The sequence below is a fragment of the Dermacentor variabilis genome, chromosome 8, assembly GCF_050947875.1.
Source record: "Dermacentor variabilis isolate Ectoservices chromosome 8, ASM5094787v1, whole genome shotgun sequence".
Lineage (NCBI taxonomy): Eukaryota > Metazoa > Arthropoda > Arachnida > Ixodida > Ixodidae > Dermacentor > Dermacentor variabilis.
The window spans coordinates 122,118,193-122,141,591 of NC_134575.1; the positions used below are offsets into that span (position 1 = coordinate 122,118,193).

At 42.1% G+C, this 23,399-nt stretch overlaps 1 protein-coding gene across 2 annotated transcripts; it reads right to left on the minus strand.

Annotated features, from left to right (window-relative positions):
• Positions 1-820: 820 nt before the first annotated feature.
• LOC142590564 (F-box only protein 6-like) lies at positions 821-22,200 on the minus strand. Of its 2 annotated transcripts, none has more exons than XM_075702845.1 (5): positions 21,914-22,200; positions 18,587-18,676; positions 13,302-13,428; positions 10,411-10,546; positions 821-6,986 (listed from the first exon to the last, which is right to left on the minus strand). In XM_075702845.1, exons 1-5 carry the CDS (start codon positions 22,176-22,178, stop codon positions 6,813-6,815), a joined length of 792 nt encoding a protein of 263 aa, XP_075558960.1. In that variant the 5' UTR covers positions 22,179-22,200; the 3' UTR covers positions 821-6,812. The 2 variants fall into 2 exon arrangements, with proteins under 2 accessions (XP_075558960.1, XP_075558961.1); XM_075702846.1 differs by lacking the exon at positions 21,914-22,200 and adding an exon at positions 19,371-19,599.
• Positions 22,201-23,399: the final 1,199 nt, after the last annotated feature.

Below are 23,399 nucleotides of genomic sequence, written 5' to 3' on the forward strand. Positions count from 1 at the left end.
GGGCGCCGGCCAGAAAAACTGGGAGCGGGGAGTGCTGAAGCCCGCTCAGCAAGCTAAGGCTTCCCACCTGTTGTAAGTTCAGGTGGCTAGGTGTATGTTTTGCTTCAAGGTGTTGACACTTGAGCAATATCTTCATGGTTATAGCAAGAATATACAAATTTGTTACACAAAGGGCCTAGTAACACTCATTCTCAAAGATCTTTTTATTGTGAAATGTGCACGAAAGTTTTGGAAGGAATCACATTTCCATAGCCTTAGCATGGACCACAAACTCAGTTCAAATATCTGCATCAATCCCATATTGTTAGATTACATTTGATTGGACCACCATGACTATGGTATGTTGCATGAATACTGCAAGACCTGAATGCACTCCATAGAAATGGATATAAGGACTGTGCACAACATCGATTTCAAAGCAGAGCGCCTCCATATGTCAAGAAAGAAGCCCAAAATTATGTCGTTACAAGTGCACGCTGCAAATGGATGTTTCACTTCATTGCCATAAATTTAAAAAGTGAATGCATAATGCACATCCGCACTGTTGTGCTGGACACTGCAGAGCATGCTAGAAGATAATGGAGAGAAAGTAGTGCAAAAAGATGGGTCCATCTCGTCAACCGATGCAACTACTAGAAAGTATGAGCAGGCTCCAAATGATAAAGACAGAAAGGTCAACTTTTAATAGTCATGGTGCATGCTTCTTTGCCAAAGTGGTCGTTCTCAAAATAACAAGCCACTCTAATGTTACATTGTGGCAACCCCCTGAAAACATGTGCTAATGTAAAATATGTTGAAAATTGGCACTAAGACACAGGTGTGGTTTTGCATTTCAGCCAGAGAAATTATATTTAACAAACGCATGACAACATCTATTACAGAAAGAAATCACACCAGCATTGCAAGGGTACTGTTACAAACAACACAGGGTAGCATTTACCTAGCTGTCCAGCCTTTCACATTTCACATGGCAGAATTACACTTGCTAGAGTGTGCTTTATGTGTGTCCATCAAGAATACTGCCATGGTTGCCCTCATCAAGAATGTGCAAGCTATTTGAGTATTTTCCCAAACTTGTGCACCAGATGAAAACGTCCTGCACTAAAACAGAGGTACACAAGCTCATAGCATGTAATGTGCACAAAATCTGACATTTCTTTCACTAAAGTGTCATTAAAATATAAATAAAGGCACAGTTATTAAGAAGTTGACCTTACCTCATGCACAGCACATCATACATTAGTTTTACAAGTGTGACTCACTGCGAGCGCTTCCTTCTGTTATATTGGAAATGTGTGCAAGAATCCTTTTCTCTCAAACAAGTTTCTAGTTTACGCATACACATGCATCAGCATGAAGTGTCAATTAGGAATAAAGCGAGCGGGCACCTTCCTACTCGTTGCCCGGGTAAGCCGATCTTGAAAGAAGTTCAGATATTGTGCCAGTGCCGAGATAGCCGGGCATGAGAGTTACGCGAGGTGTATCATATAAGAAAGAAGGGAGATGATGGTGTCGGTGACACCTCAGTTTATCTGTACAACAATGAGATGAGGTTTATTGATGAACGTAGTTAGGTTGTGTGTTGCTTGAATAGAAATTTTTTGGGTGGTTATGCTTTATCTGCGCACGCGCAGTGGTATATTTCTGGGATGTACTTATATGTGGTCTTTGTGGAATAAAGGTTAGTTGCAAGTCTGCGCCTGTCCTTGTGTGCTCTCTCTCTGTGGTCTTTTGTTTGCACATTTAAAATATTGTTTGCTAATATGCACCAACTCGCCCAACAAGAAGTTCTTCCAAGCTAGTTTCTAAAAGTGCAGTGAAAAGATGGGTTTCAAGAATATCTGTCTACAGCTGTAAAGACACATTGAAGGCATTGACAGAAATCTCTGGAGGGAATCATCATTTATGATGGCCAATAAGAAACAGACAATAGGAATGGCACTCACGAAATGATGAAACATAAATACTGAAACTCTTCCATGGTCCACTGCATAGCCAGACAGGAATTGCATGAAACTGCCCTCTCCCAAACACACCATGCATACCTCTACCTGCTGCTGGCAGCCATGGGCCTTGTGAATGCCCTCTTTTATTCCTATTTATGTCGCCAAGGCACTCGGCCGTGCTTCCTAAAGCACCTCTCCTTCTCGTCAGTCACTCTCTATCAAGCTCATCTTAAGTGCTGCCTGTGGCCTCTGGCCCCACCAGTGAAATTTTGCAACAGGATGAAATAAAATGTTGCTCATTGCACCAGAAGCTACTATTCCAGACTGAAAAATATGCAATTAAAGGCAGCACTATGTCCCAACATAAACAAAGAAGTATGTAAACTGTAGTTGTTGCAAAAAAGAAAAATCTGAAATTTATGGAGACCCAAGCACATAATGTAATGAGTGCACTGTGGTGTTGCGAATTTCAGGCTATACTTCTTAATTATTGCCTTAGGCTGCGAGTAATTCAGCTTTCTCATGCCAACTGTAATCCATATTCTTCCATTCATGGGGTTTACATGTGTAAAGTATGCACAGCCAAACTCTATTGCAGCAAACCTACTACAGGTTGAATATTTTACAAACAAAAAAGGTAATCGTCCAAAGCAAAAACTTAAACATTTTTGTTACGAATTCATTAGACCCACATTAACTAAACTTTATATAAGCATGCTACTTCATCTGCATCTCTATATAGGTTTCAATTATGCCAGAGTGAATATGTAATCAAAGACAAGATTCTCCCGATATTGAATGCACTATACTCTTTTCCTGCATGTTTCTACAGAGCCTCCACACTAAATATATATACATAAAAATAGTAAAAAGTTAGTCTACAGGGTTGTCCACAGGCTTTGTCAACATGTTAAACTTAAAAAATATGCTAAATCAGTTCAAACTGGTATAAAAAATTCTTTAAAAACCTTCTTTTGATTGATTTGGTGGGAAAATGTTTATAATTACTGGAGAAAATGCGGGACACACCTCCCTTTTATGAATTCTGAGCAAGAACATGATGAAAGTGATAGTGGCAAGCAGGTTTCCCTCATTCATGACAAACTGCGAATTGATAACACCTACTACATGCGGGATGATGCATCGAGTACACGGGCGCCAGCACCTATCAGCAGAGGTGATAGTTTTGAAAGATAGCGGTTGCAGGACCAAGCACAAGAACTACGGCTGTTGGCTCAAAATGCCAGAAGTATTAAGAATAAAACTAACACCCTTGAACTACTACTCCTTTTCTATGAACCGCACATTCTTGTTCTTTCAGAAACATGGTTACATGATCAAATAAGTAATGATGAAATTATTTCCCCTGGTTATCATGTTTTTACAAGGGATCGTGGTTCAAGGGGCGGGGGTGTTGCAGTTATTGTGAAGTCCTTTGTCCAGGTCACTGTCCTTGACTAAATTCCAGATCACGAAAGCCTGTTTTTAAATGTGCCATGTTGGGGATTGGCCTTCTTATTATGCGCAGTTTATCGTGATCCTGATTATCAATTAACATTTCTTGAAAACTTATATGATCACTTCTTAACCAAGCTTGAAAACAATGTTATTATGACGGGGGATTTCAATCTACCAGGCTTGGACTGGGGGAGTTTAGCTCACGAGAGCTGTGCTTCTGGTGTTTGAATTGTGGACCCCATGTTAGCTTTACACCTTAACTAAATTGTGCGTGACTGTACCCATAAAAATGCTCTTAGATTTGTTCTTTGTCAGTGAATTGTTCTCTAATGGTGAACTCAGAGTTGAGCCTCATGTTTCTGATCAACATTTGCTTTTTTTTTTTTTTTTCTTGTCCTACTGGTCGCTTTGAGAGTGCTCGAAATTTCTCTGTTGCCTACGTCCATGATTTTGACCGTGCTGGCGACGCTTCTATTATTGATTGTTTGGATGATGTACGGCTGCGTACTAATGAGGGTGATGTACACAGCTTATGGGAGCGCCTCAAGGAAGGCACCTTATATTCTATCACAAATTTTGTACCTCGACGAAGAGTGAGAAATAAGTGTCAAAACCCTTGGATCAGTCGCGATATTATTCATTTGAAGCGGAGATTTCAACGTCTTAGGCGACATCATTCTATATCTTCTCAGCATTTGCAGAATTTAAAACAAGAATTAGCACACAAACTGCCCATCTCGAACTCCCACTATTTTAAGGTTACTCTTTCTTCATTCATAAAAACAGATCCCTGCAAATTTTGGAGTTACCTTGGTCATCAAAATGAGGTCATAAGAGAAATTAAAAGTGATGATGGGAACCTTGTTACCAATGAGAAGGAAGTAGCTCAGCTCTTTAATGGATACTTTCAAACTGTTTTTGGGGGCCTTTCAGATATGGTATTTGATGCACCGAAACGATCCATCGATCCTAGCGAGGTTCCTGTCATTACCACAGAAGGAGTTTTGTCTTTGCTTCGTAAAATAAATATTCAGAAAGGTCATGGTCTTGATGGCATTCCAAATGCTTTTTTTAAAGCGTTATGCGGACCAGATCTCTGAGAATCTTGCTAAAATTTTCACTTTATATCTACAAACCGGTGAGTTGCCTAAGGATTGGAGGAAGGCTTGTGTTGTACCAATCCATAAAGAAGGGGATCAGTTACTCGTGACTAATTACAGACCGGTATCAATTATTTCTACATCCTGTAAACTCCTAGAGCACAGCATGGCCCCTTTTATAAATGACTTTTTTAAGGAAAAGCACATCCTATCACCTTTTCAGCATGGATTCAGGAAGAGCATGTCAACCACTACTCAACTAGTTATGACGGTTCATGACTTTCTCAGCGTACTGGGTAACTCGGGACAGATTGATGTTCTTTTTCAGGATATGGCGAAAGCTTTTGACAAGGTACCACATTCAAAGCTTCTTTATAAATTGCGGTTCATTGGTCTTCCGCTGTATCCTGTAGAATGAGTCAGAGCATACTTAAGTGGTAGAACGCAGTCTGTTGATGTGAATGGCACCCTTTCTGAATCGCTTGCAGTTACTTCCGGTGTTCCTCAAGGTAGTGTGTTAGGGCCTTTGCTATCTTTAATATATATATAAATGATTTAATAAATGTCATTCCACGGTCAGTGTAAATAAGATTGTTCGCAGATGACTGCGTTGCATATAAAGAAATAGCATAAATAGCAGACCATCAACAGCTTCAAAAAATCTTTGCTCAAGATATGTCACTGGTGTGAAGAATGGAATATGGGTTTAAACATTGATAAGAGTGTGCTTCTCCGAGTTATGCGAAGAAGAAATGTTAGCTGTTACCAGTATTGCCTCCACAACGGTCACATTAGTGAGGTCTCACAATATAAGTATCTAGGAATAACTCTTCACAACCGATTAACCTGGGGCACTCATATCTCTGAGATCTGTTCAACTGCATTCTCGAAGCTCTGTTTCCCAAGACGAAAATTAAGCATACTCCTAGACATATTAAGCTCTTCGCTTATAAAACTTTCATCAGGTCCAAACTTGAATACTCCTCTGTAATTTGGGACCCGCACAAGGAAGACATCTATCAATTAGAGCTTGTTCAGAGAAAGGCAGTACGTTTCATTTTTCATAAATACAGAGGGTCAGACTCCCCAACACAGCATATGAAGGACAATAATATCCTGTTACTTAGTACACGTAAAAAACTGAAACACATTTCTTTCCTTCATAAAATTTTGGCAGGAAAGCTTAGCGTTGCTCGCCCTTCATTCCTCAGGCACTCCACTACTCGAAGGACCCGCCATAATAGGGAACATTCATTACAGCCTATTTTTGCTAAAACAAAGTCATTTAAGCACAGTTTCTTCTCTCAAACAGTAGCTGATTGGAACGCATTTCCTGAATCGGTTTTTCGCTTTCCTGACGTGGAACAGGCCCTTCAAACTTTGTTTCTGCACTAGAAAGGAAACAACTTTCTTATGGCGAATTTCAATATTCATTACTTTTCATTTCTGCTCTGTAGTCTTTTAATTGTTTATTCTGCTGTTTGTCACATGCAATGTAATTTTTTTTCTTTTTTTACATGTACGTGCTATGATGATTTGTGTTTTCATGCCCCCCCTGCTTGGGCCAATCTGGCGTGCAGTATTGTAAATAAATAAATGAATAAAATATAAATAAAACTTCATTGTCGCTACATCAGTTGGACATCATGAATTCCCCATTATTTTCTCGCGTTCTGACTGTTTTGGAGCAGGAAATGTTCTCAAAAAATTTATGTGGGGTCCTTGCCTTCTATGAAATGAAATATGGTCCTTCTCTACGAAAAAGCACACAAGTAGACATTGCTGCAATTGATTACATCATGCGAGAGCTTCACGATGATAGCGCCACTTTTCTTCCATATTTTAATATTTTCTGGCTTACGAAGCTACCTCCTGCAATTAAGAGAGGCTGCATTGATATTTCAGAAGTGTTGTTCAATAATGCAGCTTCTGCAAGCTAAGTTTTGATTAATACACTTTATGAATAACTTCTTTTTTTTCATTTGCTTTTCGCCATAGAAGCCCCATTATTTGTTGGTATAAGCAAGAGGTTCAATCGAACTCACAAATCTTATTTAAATAACATGGTCATAAATTCCACAATGGTGCAAGGGACATATTCAAAAGGTTCATGCAAATTATAAACTAGAACAATAAACTAATCAAGTCTGATATTATCAATCAAGTGCGTTTAAGCCAGGTTCATTACTTGTATAAATCTGTACATAAGAGAATATCACTAATGGAGCAGTACTCCCACACAAAACATCAGATGCACATACATGAGCGGGTACTTGCAAGCAGCTTCAGGCGGGAGAACCAGGAAAGATTACGCAGTGGTGATTTCAGCGGCTACAGGCTCCTGCTTGTTTCCACGAACACGAACCACACCTCCTGCCATCTTGGATCCATAGTTGCCTGCCCAAAATTGAGTGTCACAACCATAGTGCTGGAACTTAACAAAACGCACCCCTGACGGGTAGTCACGAAACACATGTGTGACCTGCAAATAAACAAAGTAAATAAATAAGCCAAGAGAAGGATCCCTGCGACTGGTTATAAATCGAAGTTGAAAAAAAAATGCAAAGCTTTCAACAATGTTTCTTATAGTAACGGTACCTGTTACAGCCTGCGGGAACCTTTATGGCAATACAGTGTGTTAAAATAAAGTGTGGGGCGTAATCAACATTATACATCTAATCTTAACAAGGTGATGAGCCATGCACATTTCTGTTTGCATGAGCTTCAATTAAAATTATTCAATATGTGTAGAGACTACAAACTGATAATGTCTGTGTCCTTTAAAATTTTCACATTAGTCACTCAATGCAGTACATCCCTTTCATAAGCCAAATCTGTCCATGAAACAACATCTCTGGCACATTCCTTGCTTCTTCAGTATTGCCACGTAGCCTGCATTCAAGTACCGCACAGATCACTTTGGACACTGCAAACGTTGCAACGAAGCGAAACGCCACCAGTGTCCACCACGACACGCAGAGTGCGCCTGCCTGCCAGCCTGCGTGTGCACGAGCTCCCACCGAGCTGCTGTCCCACAAATGGGACACGACCGCACGTGGTTTCATCAAGAGAGGCCGCAAACGGTGTTCAAGGCCAGTGGCTCGTGGCAGAGGATGTTCTTCGTCTGCCTTAGCTGTGCAGGCGACAGAGTGATCACCTTTAGCTCTGGGCACAAGTTCGCCCCTTAATAAGTAGTTAATTTTTATAAACCTGTGTTGACTAAAGTCGCTACAATATCATTAAAAAATTAATGAAAGTAGCATACCAAGTACTATAATGTTTTAAATTCTTCTGCAAGTTTCATTTTGCATTTTGAATTAACAAATTAACATTAAGAATATTTTTGGTACAGGAACACATTTCGTGTGCAGTGTGTTTTGAAAACACCCAGCCACTGTGTCAAACACGCAGAACTAGAGTAGTGCACCACACGAGTACGTACTCAAGCTTTTAGAAGCACTTTTTTTCTAACCGGCTTCACAAGTATATTTGCATTTTCAACACAGGCCTAAAAAATATTTATTAACCACATTGTTATTTGTTCTTTTCTTTCTGGCTTGCTCTAGAACTACTAGTACGTGCAGGGAGAGCCCCAGAAGCTAGTTTCACACCATTTGCTATCCAAAGGTAAAACTTGCAGGCTTGTTATGTCAACCTGAAATAGGTGCCTAGCATAAAAGAATGCCAATGTAAGTGCATGTTTTCTATGTCCAAGTCATTTGACTTGAAATGCAAAGCACCATGCGTCTGTAAAGCCAGTTGGTATTGCAGAGATGACAACTGCGAATGGTGCACCTCATGGGATGCAGCCATGCGAGTTTCAGAGCCTCATTAGCCCTATTCATACGCTGACACTAGTAACACAGCTAAGATATTTGCCCACCCTTAGCGGAAACGTCCTGTATTAGGATAGTAGTGAAGATAAATGCCGCAGTTTCTGCAGCATGCCCGCCATGTGTTTCTATGTCACTGGCAGCTATGCGCGCCCATCTCTGTTTCTGTCTCCTCAAAGTGGACATGGCTATGCTATTGCCGCAGACTTGCCAATATTAACGATATTATTCATAACTGATGCAGAAGAAACTGTTTCAATGCGCATAATGTACTCATAAGAACAAAAATCGCATTCAGCACGTTCGGCTTGCTCTGCCGGCCACCATATTCGGCAGCCGCCTGCTTGTCATAGAGTTTCATACAATAATTATTGTAGAAACTCTATGCTGCTTGTTGACCTGGCAAACGCGGGATGAAAAAAATATATATATTTTCACAGGAAATTTAACCAGCGTAATGATCGCACCCCTGAATTTGAGTCAATTTTTTTCAACAAGAAAGTGTGATCATTATGCAAGTAAATATGGTACATGAGCAGCCTGATCGGCCTACATGGTCCAGCCACCTGGTGGCGCAGAGCTTAACCAGCCAAACAGAGAGATAATATAGGTGGTGTGCGAAAGGCCACCTTTCTGACATGTTTCCAACTCCCGAAATCTCTTATGGCACGTTCGAATAGCGAAAGCATAGCCTTTAATATTCGCTTTTTAAATCCAGAGGGCGCCATCCTATGGGACGTAGATTCGGACACCACCTACTGCTGTAAGCAAGTGTAATATATTTTAAACACTTAAAAAGACGTGTTTATGGTTATACTCCTGACAAAAATTAACACCAGCAGCTAAGTAGAATACACTTGGTTACTGTTATATCTCTGTGTTTGGTTGAGCTCTGTGCCACCAGGTGGCCGCTCCATGCAGGCCATTCACGTGTGCACCTCCGTTCATCCCAAGAAGCGCCCAGTCCATTTGCACTAGCGTTTACCCGAATACCAGACCCGTAAAACTCTATTGTGGTAGTAATATCACAATAGAGTTGTATACTACATTGGGCTGTTGTGGTAGTAATACCACAACAGCCCGATGCACTGCATCCATTCCGCTTGCATGTTGCCTTGCGGAGGGAGAGGATGTTGTAGCTTGACATGTCACCAATTGCTAGATTTGCAGCCCACAACGTAACATGGCCGATCTATCGTGCTCGTGAAAAGAAAGCTCGAGATCAACATCGACCACGCAGCTCATGTCAACATGGAGAATGCTGCAACACAAATAGACACTTATTGTGTGCCGGAAGTGCTTGAGTGTATATAGCGATAAACTGCCGTTGCGCATTCTTTCTGTTACTTATCTTTTTTTATTTAAACTAATTTGTCCACCATAAGGCTAGAAAAGCTATCAATGATGTGACCTGGGTAGCCAATTGGATCCCTCACCCAACTGATCTCACTTGGGTCAAACACGTCAGTTGGAATGGGGTGGCTGAAAACTCAGGGGAGCTGCGACTGGTAGCAACGCAGATTTTTGAAACAGTATAATAAATGACATGCTTCATGTGGAGCGCTTCAATGTGTCACTTAATGAGCAGAAGGACCTACTCTAACGACTCAGTATGTCTGTACAAAATCGTCAAAATTGTTTCAGGAACCCTTTAAAGGTAACTTAGACACAGAGAGTGGTGGCAGCCACTCAATTTCACTCATAATTATTTAAGAACATGAATAGTAAACTGTGAGATAAATTTTATGTCTTCATGTGAATAAAGTATGCACCCGAAAATTCAGGTTGGGTTTTTCCGTGTCATCTGCTCTTGACATATTGGAGCCTGAGGATACATGGCAGCACATGGGGGGCAACGGATGTGTTAGTTGAAAGCCAGACGGACACTCTTGCAAAGTAATTACTGAAAAAGTCAATGAAAGGTTCTGAATGAGTTCTATAAACTTAAAGTGGTGGTAAAGTTGCACTGTAGCCCAATCAATGGGATACTGAAAGCTGTTTCACACAAGAAGAGTTCCTCTTTGTGAAGTAAGCTTTTCTGTTCCGAGACATTTCAGAATGCCAAGCACTTGCCTGACTCCATTCACGGCCAAGCCACTGTTCAGTGACAATAGGGCCAGTAGTGAACTCGTGCAGCACTTTCCTTTTTTCGTTGAGGAGTGAGACAGTCAATGTGTACGTACAGCCACAATCAAATCGAGCTGCATGCCTATAAAAGAATGCAAAACACAAAAAGTTAATTAAGCACGTTAAACAACAGATATTTAACAATAAATTGTTTGACAAATGCATGCTGCCACGAGACCTAATACGAATAAGGCATTCCACAAAATAGAAAATCCAAGTGCGGAGCAGTGGGAGAGCGTGCTCTCCAGTGGCGACCTTAGCCTCCAAAGGAGGCTGGTGGATCATGCCCGACGAGCAGCCACGCTCAGTGGTGCCCTGGAATAGGGGCGCCAACCATGCAGGCCGGAGATCGGCATCGACCAATAGAAGATGAAGACATCCGGCCCGACCGCTGAATTACTCTTTCTAGGGCAATAAAGTTTACTTCCTCCTCCTCCTCCTCAACAGAAGCTCATCTGGTCAGGATGAAACATGACAAAGAAAGACATTTCAGATTCCATACAGAAGCCTTGTTCATACGGAAGCCACATTATGTACAAGGCTTCCATATGGTAGCCGAAAAGTCTTGCTTTTAAAGTTTTATTCGGTCGGTGCCTGGAATGGACAGTACATGGACTTATCTAAACTCTGCCCCTTTGGCGGTGCATAACCTCCAGGTTTCTTATTTTAAAGGGCTCCTCACCAGGCCACACAGCAAACTTCGGTTATATGCTGAAAGTTGTTACATGTCCTTTAAGGAACATTCTGCTGCAAAAAATTTTCAAATCGGCTCATTAATAGCCGAGATAGAAATATTTCAGTGCCACGAACCCATGATTTCAGGAGGCGAGCCACACTGCCAATCGAGAAACTCTCTCCACTGGCCTCGTCTAGCCTTCGCAAGTGAAATTCCTTCCCTGCATTCTCCCATACCGGACCTCGAAGATCGTATGATGCATACGTCATGGGCCCCGCGTTCATTTTTTTTTTCCTCTTCACTTTTTTGCGGCATGGCGCCACTTCCAATGACAGCATCATGGGTGAGCTGTTGCGATTGTCTCGTTTCGTGCAGTGCACAATTTTGCACGCTGTGCATGAGGGCACCTGACTAGTGTTGTGAGTGAATGCTACACGAATACCGAGGCAGACACAAGTGGATCACAGAGCATTATCCCACGCTGGAACATGGTAGAAAATCACATAGTTTCAGTGTCTGCGCGCGTGGCCACACAACATGCGAACAAGCAGACAAAACGGAAGTACACGTCTCTTGCTGTGGAGCGAAGTAAAACAAAAACACGCAGACATACGGTTTGCGCGTTTTATTATTTCTCTAAGCTTTAATTCGTCTATTGAAGCAACACATTACACAAAGAACCAGATGTTGCCTTGAATAATTCTCAAAGTCACGCATCACCACGAGTGGCATCACAGTACAAACAAGTGTACGTAGCCACACTAGCACATGTACGCCATCCTCCTGCTTGAAGTGTGGCAGCCACAAGGGGGCGAAAACGGCATTTGGTTTGAAATTTCACATCTTTCTGCAGTGCGTAGCGGTGTAATATTTTGCAGACACGATCATTATCGTGCACAGTATCTTCAGCACTTATCAGCTCAAAATGGCCAGACCTGGTGACTACACAACATTTAACGCAACACAACACAACAGCTACACAACAGCTTTAACATTAAGCAGAAACACTAAATCTGTTTAGATTGATAAAATATTCCATTATAACTCTATTTTCGTTAATTACACAATAAGGGGTTGATAACCAGATGGCAAACTTCCATTGAAAAAAAAAAAAAATCAGGTCGATACCCCAGTCACTGCAGTGTCATGGTTTTGAGACATTTTTTTTTTTAATCAGGGCTGTTGTGGTTTAATAAAAGTTCTCGAAACTTACCAAATTCAGCCATTGGCTGCTTTGCAATTCAATGCAGTCCATCTTGATTTATTACAAAATGAACGATGCTTGAACAGGTGTCGTCAAAATCCATGATGTCACTGCAAGCTGGTGCAAGAACTTAAAGGTGGCTTTACCACCTGTTATGTTCTCGCACATTCACTGCCTTCAAGCCTCCTTTGCTTCTACAGTACCACAATAGCCATTCTCGGGGTACTGGTACAGCTCCACTTACTTTTCCATTAGTGTCCCTTCAGACTAATCTGTTGTCGTAATTTACAAATAAAGGAAGTGATTTAAAATATGCAAAATAAATTTACCCATGGTAAGTGCTACTTGCAACTAGTGAGACGAGCACTCAGAGGAGTCAATATTTATTTATGTGACAGAATTAATTACCTTCAAACTTAACTCACTGGACTGCTCTAGAGAGATGTGGTGTAGCTGGCATGCAATGCAGCTGAATGACAACGAACAGCAAAATAAACCCCAGTGCTATTTCTCAAGTGAGCCATGCTAAAACGTAGAAAGATACAGATATATTGTTTCTGCAGAGGTTGAATGGCTACAGTTTCACATTTCTTTCACATTTCTCCATAGTAGTGTTATGCATTCAATGAAAGAAGGACGAATGTGATCGGCTGACACACACGGTGCGCCACACAAAGGCTGTATTTTATCACAATGGTCCACGCCAGTCCAAGGGGCAAACACTGCATGCATTGCGTTTCATTAGATCCATTCACAGAAACAAGCTTAGAGCTGCTTCAAAATCGGGACCTGTCCACATAGTGCAAAAGTGACTATGTTGTCACGGTAAGCGCTAAGATCAAATGACAGCATCAAGCTGATGTTGTTAGTGGTTAAATGCTAACAACTACACCCAGCTTCACTGCATTTCAGGTGTTCTCAGAGAAAGGATAACATGGCTTGTTGTCAGTCACACACCATTCTGAGACTTCAATGTGTGGCTTGAAGTTGTCCATTATTTCAGGAAGGACACCCTCGCTTGCAAGGCTGATGACTTGCTGCTTCGTGCATGCACCATAAGAAGTTGAAAAGCATCCCTGTTTATCTGTTGGGAAAATAAAACATGTCTCAATTTGCTTAAAACTTGCTGCGTAAAAGGGACAAGAGAGAAGTGATGGTGAAAAATACAGAAATTGCAGAAAAAATGGTTTGTGTCAAGAAACTTGCTAAGCAGCACGGTTCTACTGCTGTCACACAATTCTATGAAAAAAATGCAGAATGCAATCTACGTGATCTAGTGCAGAATGCAATCCAGTGTTTGCACTCTGCGTAATGAAAGTAGCCTGCAGCAGACTAGTCATGCAAACAAGCAGAACTTTTCCCCATGCTGCCTAGATTCACAGAGCATAACTTATAAGTGATTAGGATATAAACCAGTCATACTTCATCCACTGACTACTGTATTGGTGTATTACACTCAAAAAACCGCAAATATCTAACCTGTACTGAGTGAAAGGGCTTGGTATGGCAGAAAACAATGTAATTTGGAAAGTGAGGGTGCCACAACCTTCAAGTTCCAACAGCAGCTTAGTGATATGCAGGAGATAGTGGCAATGACTGGCTAAGGCTTGTGTATTGATGTTCGGCATATTTACTTGTGTAAGGCCCACACTTTAACTCAGCAGTGCAGAAAATTGAGGATAAACGTCTTGTGAAGCATCGCGTGCATAATCACATGCTGGTTAATTTCTGCATGCCACTACCAGACGGTACAAGTACAGTGCACTAGAAGGGGTTAGTGTGTTCAGGAAGGGCCCGTGGCTGACGCTTCTTTTGTAGATGTTACCAGGTGATGCAACTTCAGCATGGGCTGTATGGAAGTGGTCTGACACACTTTGCAATGACAGCTCGTTGCACCAGTTGCACTTGTGAACGTTTGTAGCTTAATCCTTTTTTTTCAAGGTCCTCACATGCTTCAAGGTGGAGTATTGTGTGAGGGGGTCTAAGAAAGGCTAAACATATTGAAAAGGAGAGCCTGCCAGCCCGTTATATAAATGAAATACAGTGTTATAACAGTTAGCCATAGAAGTCACAAATGTTGCTTGTACATCGTTCGGCTGCAGAAAACCAACAAGTGTCGAAATGCACATGTGATTCTGACAATTACATGTCGCACATGAAAAAATTTATGAATGAAAACCTACTCCTTCATATGCAGATACCACTCAAACAATACATGGACATTCTGTAAGGAGACTGGCTACTTAATTTCTAAAATTCCCAGGATCAACACTCTACTGGAGACAGCAAAAGTAATAATATCAAAATGACTATTTACCTAATTACTCAATTATTTAGGTAATATGAGTAATGCAAACCAAGAGCAAACTTAGTTTTCATTAATTAATTACTTAATTGGTACATCAGATAGTTGAATAATTAGTTAACTTATCTGAGATTAATTGAATAATCCATAATTATAAATTTCACTTACATGAGTTGATTTAAAGCTGGATAATTAAAAGTAATCAAATACTTTATATTGCATTCACATCTTTATACCATGACAACAGCTGTGTAAATTCACACTGGAACACCTCAGGAAAAAGAAAGCCTTTATTTTAAACGAATGCGTCGGTCGAACTACATAAACTACAAAAAAAAATTGGAGGACGCTTAAGCTTCGCCTTCAAGAGTGGAACGCGACAGCGTTCCCGTCGACCCGCCAAGGGGTGTAAGACAATGGGCTACGGCGCAGCGACTACGCGCCCCGCATCGGACGCGGTGAGCGTCGAGCAACGAAGCGTTCGGCGCGACAACGAAATGTGCGCCCGAGCAAGCGACGCACGCCTGAACCGTAGAAACAGCTCGTTTCTAAGGCAACACCGCGTTCACTAGAGGCGCTTTTGTACCGCTTTGAAGCATCGAACTCGTGGCTCAGTGGTAACGTCTCCGTCTCACACTCCGGAAACCCTGGTTCGATTCCCACCCAGCCCATCTTAGAAGTTGCTTTTTATTTATGAAGTGCCTGCCGTGATTTATCGCTCACGGCAAACACCGCGGACGCCGACGCCGACGACACCGGCTTTTCTGCGACACGAGCTCCTTAACGCTATCGCGTTAAAAACATCACCAAACACAAAGTTGCATGTACACGCTAGCGGTGCACAACCAGCACAACTGACAACAGCAGGAATGAGCGATGGGAAACCCTATGTGATTGATGTTGACACCGGCACTGCTGTCGCATAGGTGGCTGGCATCCAAGTGCCAGACCTTGCCACACTTTCGGCCTCACGGCAATACACAGTGCATGCTGTCCCTGAGCACACTACCCCCTTATAGTAAGTACACTGCAGTACTGGTCAACTAGTTACTGTTCTGCCCTGCTGCTGCAATGGCATTATGATCGTCATCAGATCACACGGCATAGATCCAGTGCACTTAAAGGTTATCGGGTGTGCTGCAGCACCCTGTTTAGCCCACTGCATCACACTTTTGGGGATGTTCTGCTGCAGTTTTGTTCGTGACCATCCTCAAGAGTTTTGAGGTGACAGGAATCTGACAGGCATGAATGGCAGAGTAGACGGCCAGCTTTGAGAAGGTGCTGATGAGGCAAGCTCACTAATAACAAGGATGACTGAATAAAATAGTCCATAGTTGGTTGCACCAGTGGTCGCATCCTTCTGTACAACAGTCCGAGTACAGTTCGACATTTCAGCGAGTAGGCATAACCCTGCCTCATGTAAAGCCTGCACGCTGTAGAAAATATAAAGAATGCTGACCTCACACGAGTGAATAGGGTATTTGAAAATACGCATATTGCTTAAGCTCCATTAAGTATCTGTGGTAGGAAAAGGATAAATATTCATAAGAACACTGAAATCTGTGACACCATGCAACAATGTCATCTCTTCGGCGGCTTATGAATGGGATAAATTACAAGTTAGCCTTCAATTGCCATTTTCTACAGAAATGCTGTGAAGGGCTCTCACACTGCATGTATCTCAATAAAATCACGGTGAAATATCCATGTCTAGCAATACAGTTACAAAAGTACAGGCACTCTTTGAAAAATTGAATAGTTGAAAAAAAGCAAGCTTTTGCATAGCTTTGACATAAGGGCCCTAAACTGCAGCCATCAGACACTCATTGAAAGCCACTGAGGAATTTTATCGCAGCTACAATTCTCACCATATTATCTCGAACATCATTTTCAGAGCATGCTGATAGGCTACTAAACCAACAAAAGGAGACTATGAAAAATAATTTTTGTTATCTTTGAGTGACTGCACCTCCCGTATTTTCAAGTCATGCTGCCGAGCTCATATTTTACATGTTTATTTTACAGCATGCTGAATTATCCGACGGAGTGCAGTCACATGATTCAATTGGAGCTACACACTGGAAATATATATATTTCTTTTTTCATCATAGTACTCTGAACAGATGCAATAGCTTATTTTTCAAGCCATAAAGCTGAAACCAGTAAAGAGCAGGTTCTTTCCAGTGCATCCAACAAAGACACACTCTATTTCAACACAAAAGATATGTGCGCAGTAGCTGGCATCATCACTAATTTCTACCAGTCTCTTAGTAGCCTTCAGATTGGCTCAGATAGCTTTAAAGATGACTTCATGTTTTGGAAGCACCCAGCCCCATGTATAATTGCTCACTGGGCATCTCTTAGCACTAGTCTGTGACCACATCAAGCACACAAAGCAGATCATCTTGACCTGGCGTTCAGAAAACGGTGTGTTCACTCTGTGCAATAGATTCACACGAGGAGGTGACATGCTCACTCATTGCATAGCTTCACATGCACAGTGAGCTGTTTTCAGTATTCTAGCATAATCCTTATCCCGGCAAATAGGCTTCAAATCACATTTTAAATCCCTTCCTCTCATCCGATATGTCCACTCCTTAAATGCCAAAACGCAAAATCAATGATCTCGTCTGCTTTACAACTGCAATACAGCGTACCCTTCACAGCAGCCTGAAGCAACAGCACCTTGACTAGTGCCATGTTCTACACTGTTACTCAGTGATTGATGAAGATTGACCAATCATAAGATATTGTGGCAGAACCCATGTCACGATGACTGTTGATGATAATGCGCTAGCATCGAACACGCATTGCCACTGTCGAAATTAGTTATGTATGAAGCATGTACTGCAGTGGGACTCCCCTTTCGCACATCCTTAGGAACACTCGGCGCCATCTAGCATTGCCATACAGAGCGTGGCCTCCGAAATGCATGGCATGCCAGCGCGTGTGAATGCCGAGAAATACGTCATGAAGTAACCGGGCTCCTCTCTCGCGCTTCTTTCTGGACACACTGCACCATCTAGTCGCACTGCCAAGAAGTCTGCATGTTCCTTCTGAGACAAGATGTGTGACACGCCGGTGCCTGCGAATGCTGAGAATTGTTCCCTCACTCGCTGCACACTCAGTGGCACATAATCAGTGCATCCATGGCACAGCTCACTAAAGCGTTGGCCTGAAAGGCATTAATTGAAAAGCAGCACATGCCCAGTGCACTTGTGAAACAGCTTGCCCATTTTTTTTTTTTTTAATTTTGATTTGAACCTCAAGGGTCCCCAGACAGGACTTTACTTTAGGGTAGCTGTCCTTGAGGAACACTACTGAACTGGTTTCAATTCCAATCAGCATCTGAGAAATATAAAGGACCATTCTTGTCATTGCAGAGCAGCACATTTCCAGTAGCACATGCCTAGTTATCCAGGTTGGCAACAAAAATGTATATTCAAGAGTAGCACACACCTACTGGCACACACTCAGTGACCCAAGTTAGCATCAAAAAGGTTAACTTTAGAACAGCACAAACTAAATGGCACATACCTAGTACTCCAAATCGCCGTCAAAGAATTTCTTCGAACAGTGGAACCTGCCCAATACCGTGTCTGCAGTGACCCATGTCGATGTGATAGACATTCGTTGACAAGTGGCAGGTATGTACACATTGCCATCTACTCAGTGATCCAAGTTAATCCAATGGTTGGTTTTTAACAATGTTACCCCAGCACAGAAGCCATTCGACCACTGATTGCCCAGTGACCCAGGTAGGTGGGAAAGCAGTTAGATACATACAAACATAGATAGGCAGATGCATAGCTCCCGAAGAGTGTGTGAATTACCCTAAGAATACAGACACATTAAAAGGGGTGCATAGAGCAAAGTGTATGGTGTAAAACTCACCAGCAACATGCAAAACAATGTTAATGAAGTAAGTTTTGCTTACCTAAAGGCAACGGGTCAGCGCCTTTTGGTGTTTTTTCATATTTCCATCCATCACCACCGTTTTCCATTATACGCCACGAGGCAAATGCACCTTACAAAAAAGAATGAAAGACTGAAAACCTTTCTGGCAATCTCGTAAGGTACAACTAGTTAAAGGTCAGCCAAAATGAAAATTGTCTTTACCACACAATTCTTATCTTGGAACAACCAAAACTACTCAAAAACTTGTGTACAGCTCATTGCCTCGCCTCCTCCATTAACGTGGTTGGAAGCATTTCAAGTGTTTCTGTGGCCGTTTTTCCATGGAGGAAAGACTATCAAAGGCTGTTTGTTACAAACAGACATCATGATTGTGCAAGAGTAACGCGACAATAGTTGGAATAAGTGACACCAAAAACCTGTAGAACATCTTGTAATGATGTCGCCTTGGCTACTGACTTGTTAAGTGTCCACCTACACCCACCTAGTGGGAGATCACAGCAATGCAATTATGAAGAGCTCCATGAAGCTAGTATGGCCTTTCTTTCTGGCAGGGTGATGAACATCAATACATGGCTACTTTTACTGCCACAAATGAACAGCCTTAAAGCCAAACCCAAACAACAACAGAGTAGCTAGACTTTCGCTACACAACCTGACATGAAGGTTGGGCTAAGACAACTAATGAGCACTCTTAGGCACCTGCTTGCTTGACTAAAGGCTCCGGCTGCAAAGGTAGCACTTAAAAGTTATGAACCCTAATGGCACACTGCCTGCTACTCTATATCACTATACAATAGACTTACAATCTACTGTGCACATGGAAAGACACTATGAAGCAAGTGTGCAGATTGTACTATACAACTATGCACACTGTAGTGATGCAGTCCTCTTCAACTCCCAAACCACCGTGGTGGCTATGGCATTTTGCTGCTGAGCATGAGTTTAGTGTTCGCGTAGACCGGGATGCGGTCTGATTGATTTAGATTGGAGTGACACGGTGATACGCACTCATTGCTCAAGCTCCCATGCTTTATTCCAGGTTGCCAACCGAGTACTCACATTTGGCTAAATACTGTTAATAGACACTACAATGAGCACATGCCATTCCCAGCCAGCATTCTGACAGAGACAGAATGCAAAAACATTCATGTACCAAGCTTTCAGTGCCTTATTAAAGAACCTAGGTGGTCAAGATTAATCAGTAACCAGTCACTACTGTGTCTTGTGCATAGTACCTGTGTCAGTGTACCATGTTAGACCCCTTAAACCTTTTCCCCTTTCTCAACATAAAAGTGTTCTTCCACACACTAAGTGTTAGAAATGGTAGTTAGCTCTTTTAAAGTTGCCAGCAGTGGTCAATTTTAACAGCCATACTTTTCGACAATCAATACTCTTACACTTGCAAAAGATTAGTTTACAGCACAATCTTTTCTGACTTCACCAGAATCTCTCTTGGGCAAAGGAGAATTCCCTGCCACACAGTACTTAAAAAAGCACATCAACATGACACCGTAAGCTTTGGTCACCACTGAGGAAGTCCTCAAAATGAAAGATGTGTGTGTGTGTGGGTAGGTTTGCATGAGTGCACGAGCGTGTTTTATTAGTGGCTGCTTTATTGTGGACAAGTCACCTTTTCTGACTGCAAAAATTAAGTCACTAACTAGCGGATGTGCTGATGAAAAACACATTCGAAAAGATGCAATTACGAAGCCTTCTCTGCTACTGTTCTTTCAAGCCTAATAAACAACTGTTCCACATGAAAAGTGATTTTGCTCCGTCCTGTACCTTTTGGAGGAATGAGACAGCATGATGAAATTAGGAATGGGATGTTGTGACACTCCTTAACTGCAATGCATGCTTGTGTCCTCATTTGATTTGCAGTTTTACTCTCTATAACTAACTGGTTATTTATCCCTGTAATTTATAACTTTCTTTTAACTCCTTTTCTAATACAAAATTAAAACATGTAAGCATACATATTGTGGGACAAACAAACTGCTCGAGATTCGTGCGAAAGAACAGTACACATTCAAGAGGTAGGCAGCACACTTAGTTATAGGTCTGTTTCCTTGACATCGGAATAAACTGAGTTGGACAGTAACTTGACCCTCCTTGACATTGAACCACAGAGCCTGCCAGCAATTCACTTTCGAGGGGTCCCAGGAAGATTAAAAGAAGGCTGAAGATAAAGTTATGTCTGATGTCTCACTGCAACTTCCTTTACGGGTACACCCATGAGCAAAAGTACATAGACCAGTGATAGTGCATTAAAGCAGTTTTTTCCTCTGCCTGTGAATGTAACTTGAAATTGAGCACTGCAGTCCAAACTTGGCATTGTGAACTTTCTAGTGTGCTCGTCAATTTCAGTTTATGCATGTTAATTACAATAAAATCTAGTTCTTTTTGGTGACCCTTTGGTCTGTATACTTGTCCAGAACGTGGCTTTGACACTTCATTAAAAAAAAAGTATTACTTTTTGTATGATTGTGCTTGTACGAACTTGCAGAAGTGTATCAGTCATATTTCTTTACAGGCAAAATTAAGAGCACTGATGTCGTGGATATAGCTGTGAAGGTCATGAAAGGAAGACGAGAAACCAATATTCTTCTTTCCTGTCCATCCTGACATATGCGCAGCAATGACAACACGTCAACATTGCGTCAAAGCTGCCAGAGCCACATGTGGCAGGGAGGAACAAAGGTCCTTTTGTCTGTGTTCAGTGTCTGCTCGCATATATAAGCTTTTAAGGTCATGTCTAATTTGTCCTACTCCTCCCAACAGGGCGCAGTCGGACCCGATTTGTTCGCAAATTATTTTTGCGATTCCCTCACTTCCTCAAGGAAACTGTGCTGTTGTAGCCGAATGTCTGGGGTAAATTCAGAGCTGTGTCTACCTGACAAACAAACAATGCAATAAATTAAAAAGTGAAAATTGTCCCTTTTTGCTCGCCTCTTCCCTTACACAATTCTCCCCCCCCCCCCCGCCCCCTAGCGTGCCAGGCGCAAAACGAAAGTAAATCGATGATTACTACGGAAAACAGTCGTCGCGCACTGTCAGGGGGTGGTTTCCCTAGTGCTAACAATCAACACGTATGTTTTCTTTAGCCGAGTTGTTCATCCGCATGCGTTCGAGCTATCCGACACACGATGCCATCACCCGCACATACGTCAGCGCTGCCTTCTAAAACGTTAAAAGAGGCCTTAACGGACCACGTTAACGTTTTCGCGGAACAGTTCTGCAAGTTCAAACACTCGACAGTGCTAATGAAATGCACAGTAGCTGAAATTTCGCGGTAAGAGGTATGCAATAAAAAAATGCATCCGCCTATGCGATGACAATTACGCACCTTTGGGAGAATCTCCGTGCCCGTTGCGAAGCAAATTCCTGCCGTACGGGTTCCCGATGTAAATACGTTGGTAGTAACGCGGTGGAAGCTCCTCTAAGTGGAACGAGGGAATGATCCTGCCGTCCCGCAGGCACTTGATCTTCCAGAAGCTGTTGCTGTCGATTATGTCTCGGAAAGGCTTGCATGTATTGCGACAACTTTTCAGCAGATCCGTGTGACTGACGAAAGACAGCACGTATTCTATTAACTGCTCTGGAAGGTTCATCAAAGGAAAAGGATCGACGGGTTCCATCGGTCTTTGAGCACGGAAACGCTTGGTGTGCTTCATGTCTATGTCAGATTACAGGCGGACTCGCGGACTATCGAGAACATGCACAGTGGTTGGCGCGTCTACATGTACAAAAATCCCTCACGTGACCTGATCCTAGGTACCAAGGAGGCATTGCTAGGTACCTAGAGACAGGATTGTTTAGGGACTTTTGAGAAGCCGTGATGGGAGCCTTAAACGGAGCTTTAGTGACATCACCTGGTCTGCCAGAATTCCACGAACTAAAATGCAGAGTAGATGTTTAATATTACTGGTACTAAGGGCACGATAAACACTGAGCTAGAGCTTAATACTCTGCCCTGTGATGTTCAGCTGCATCTCTGCCCGTTTTTCGCGCATGTCCAATACAACAGCGCAGACCCTCACCTTAACAATTTTATCAGGACCGTCAAACTAATCTTACAGCACAGAAAAACAATGTAAACACCCCAAGAGTTGATTAGCAAGTAATACTGGAAAGCACAAGTCTAGTGGCCAAGGGTGTGGTGAAGTGCTTTAAACACTCAACCGACACACCTCAAGTACTTAAAAATTTCTAGCATATTGATGCAGGTTGATCAGACTTACTGCGATATTGGTTGCTTTACAATGAAAATAATAGTATTGGATAAGAGGATGGGGGGGGGGGGGGGGCAAGCCACTCGTGTGCTGCTTGGCTATGTGAACCATATTGGTCCCAGAAATACTTAAAGGGGGTTCTTGTTTATGCATGCTGCTTGCATCCACTAATCTAAAGCTTTCTAATGTCAGCAGTATAAAGAGAGCCTGTAAAAATAGGGCTTTATACTCCACATCTCCAATTTTGTTTCTTCTATACTTGTACGGCCTAAACACTGCTGTCGCGACAGCATCTGCCTAGCTCATTGCCTCATTTTGCGATAAAAGCAGTGATCACTCAGTTAATTGACTGAGACAGCCTTGACAAGAATTCCAATTTGGGACAGCCTTGGCAAGATTTCTTTAAACAGCTCATTTTTTAAGCACAAAGCATGTCATGCCCAACTAGAAAATTAAGCTAGCAATAAGCTACTAGAAGTGGCTAAAAAATCAGCAGTCTTCTGAATTAGCTTGATTTGCAGCTCCTAAACTTGGCTATTATTGAATTAGGGCAAGGGAAGAACAGCTTGAATAAATATGAATAAAATGTCTCATCAGAAA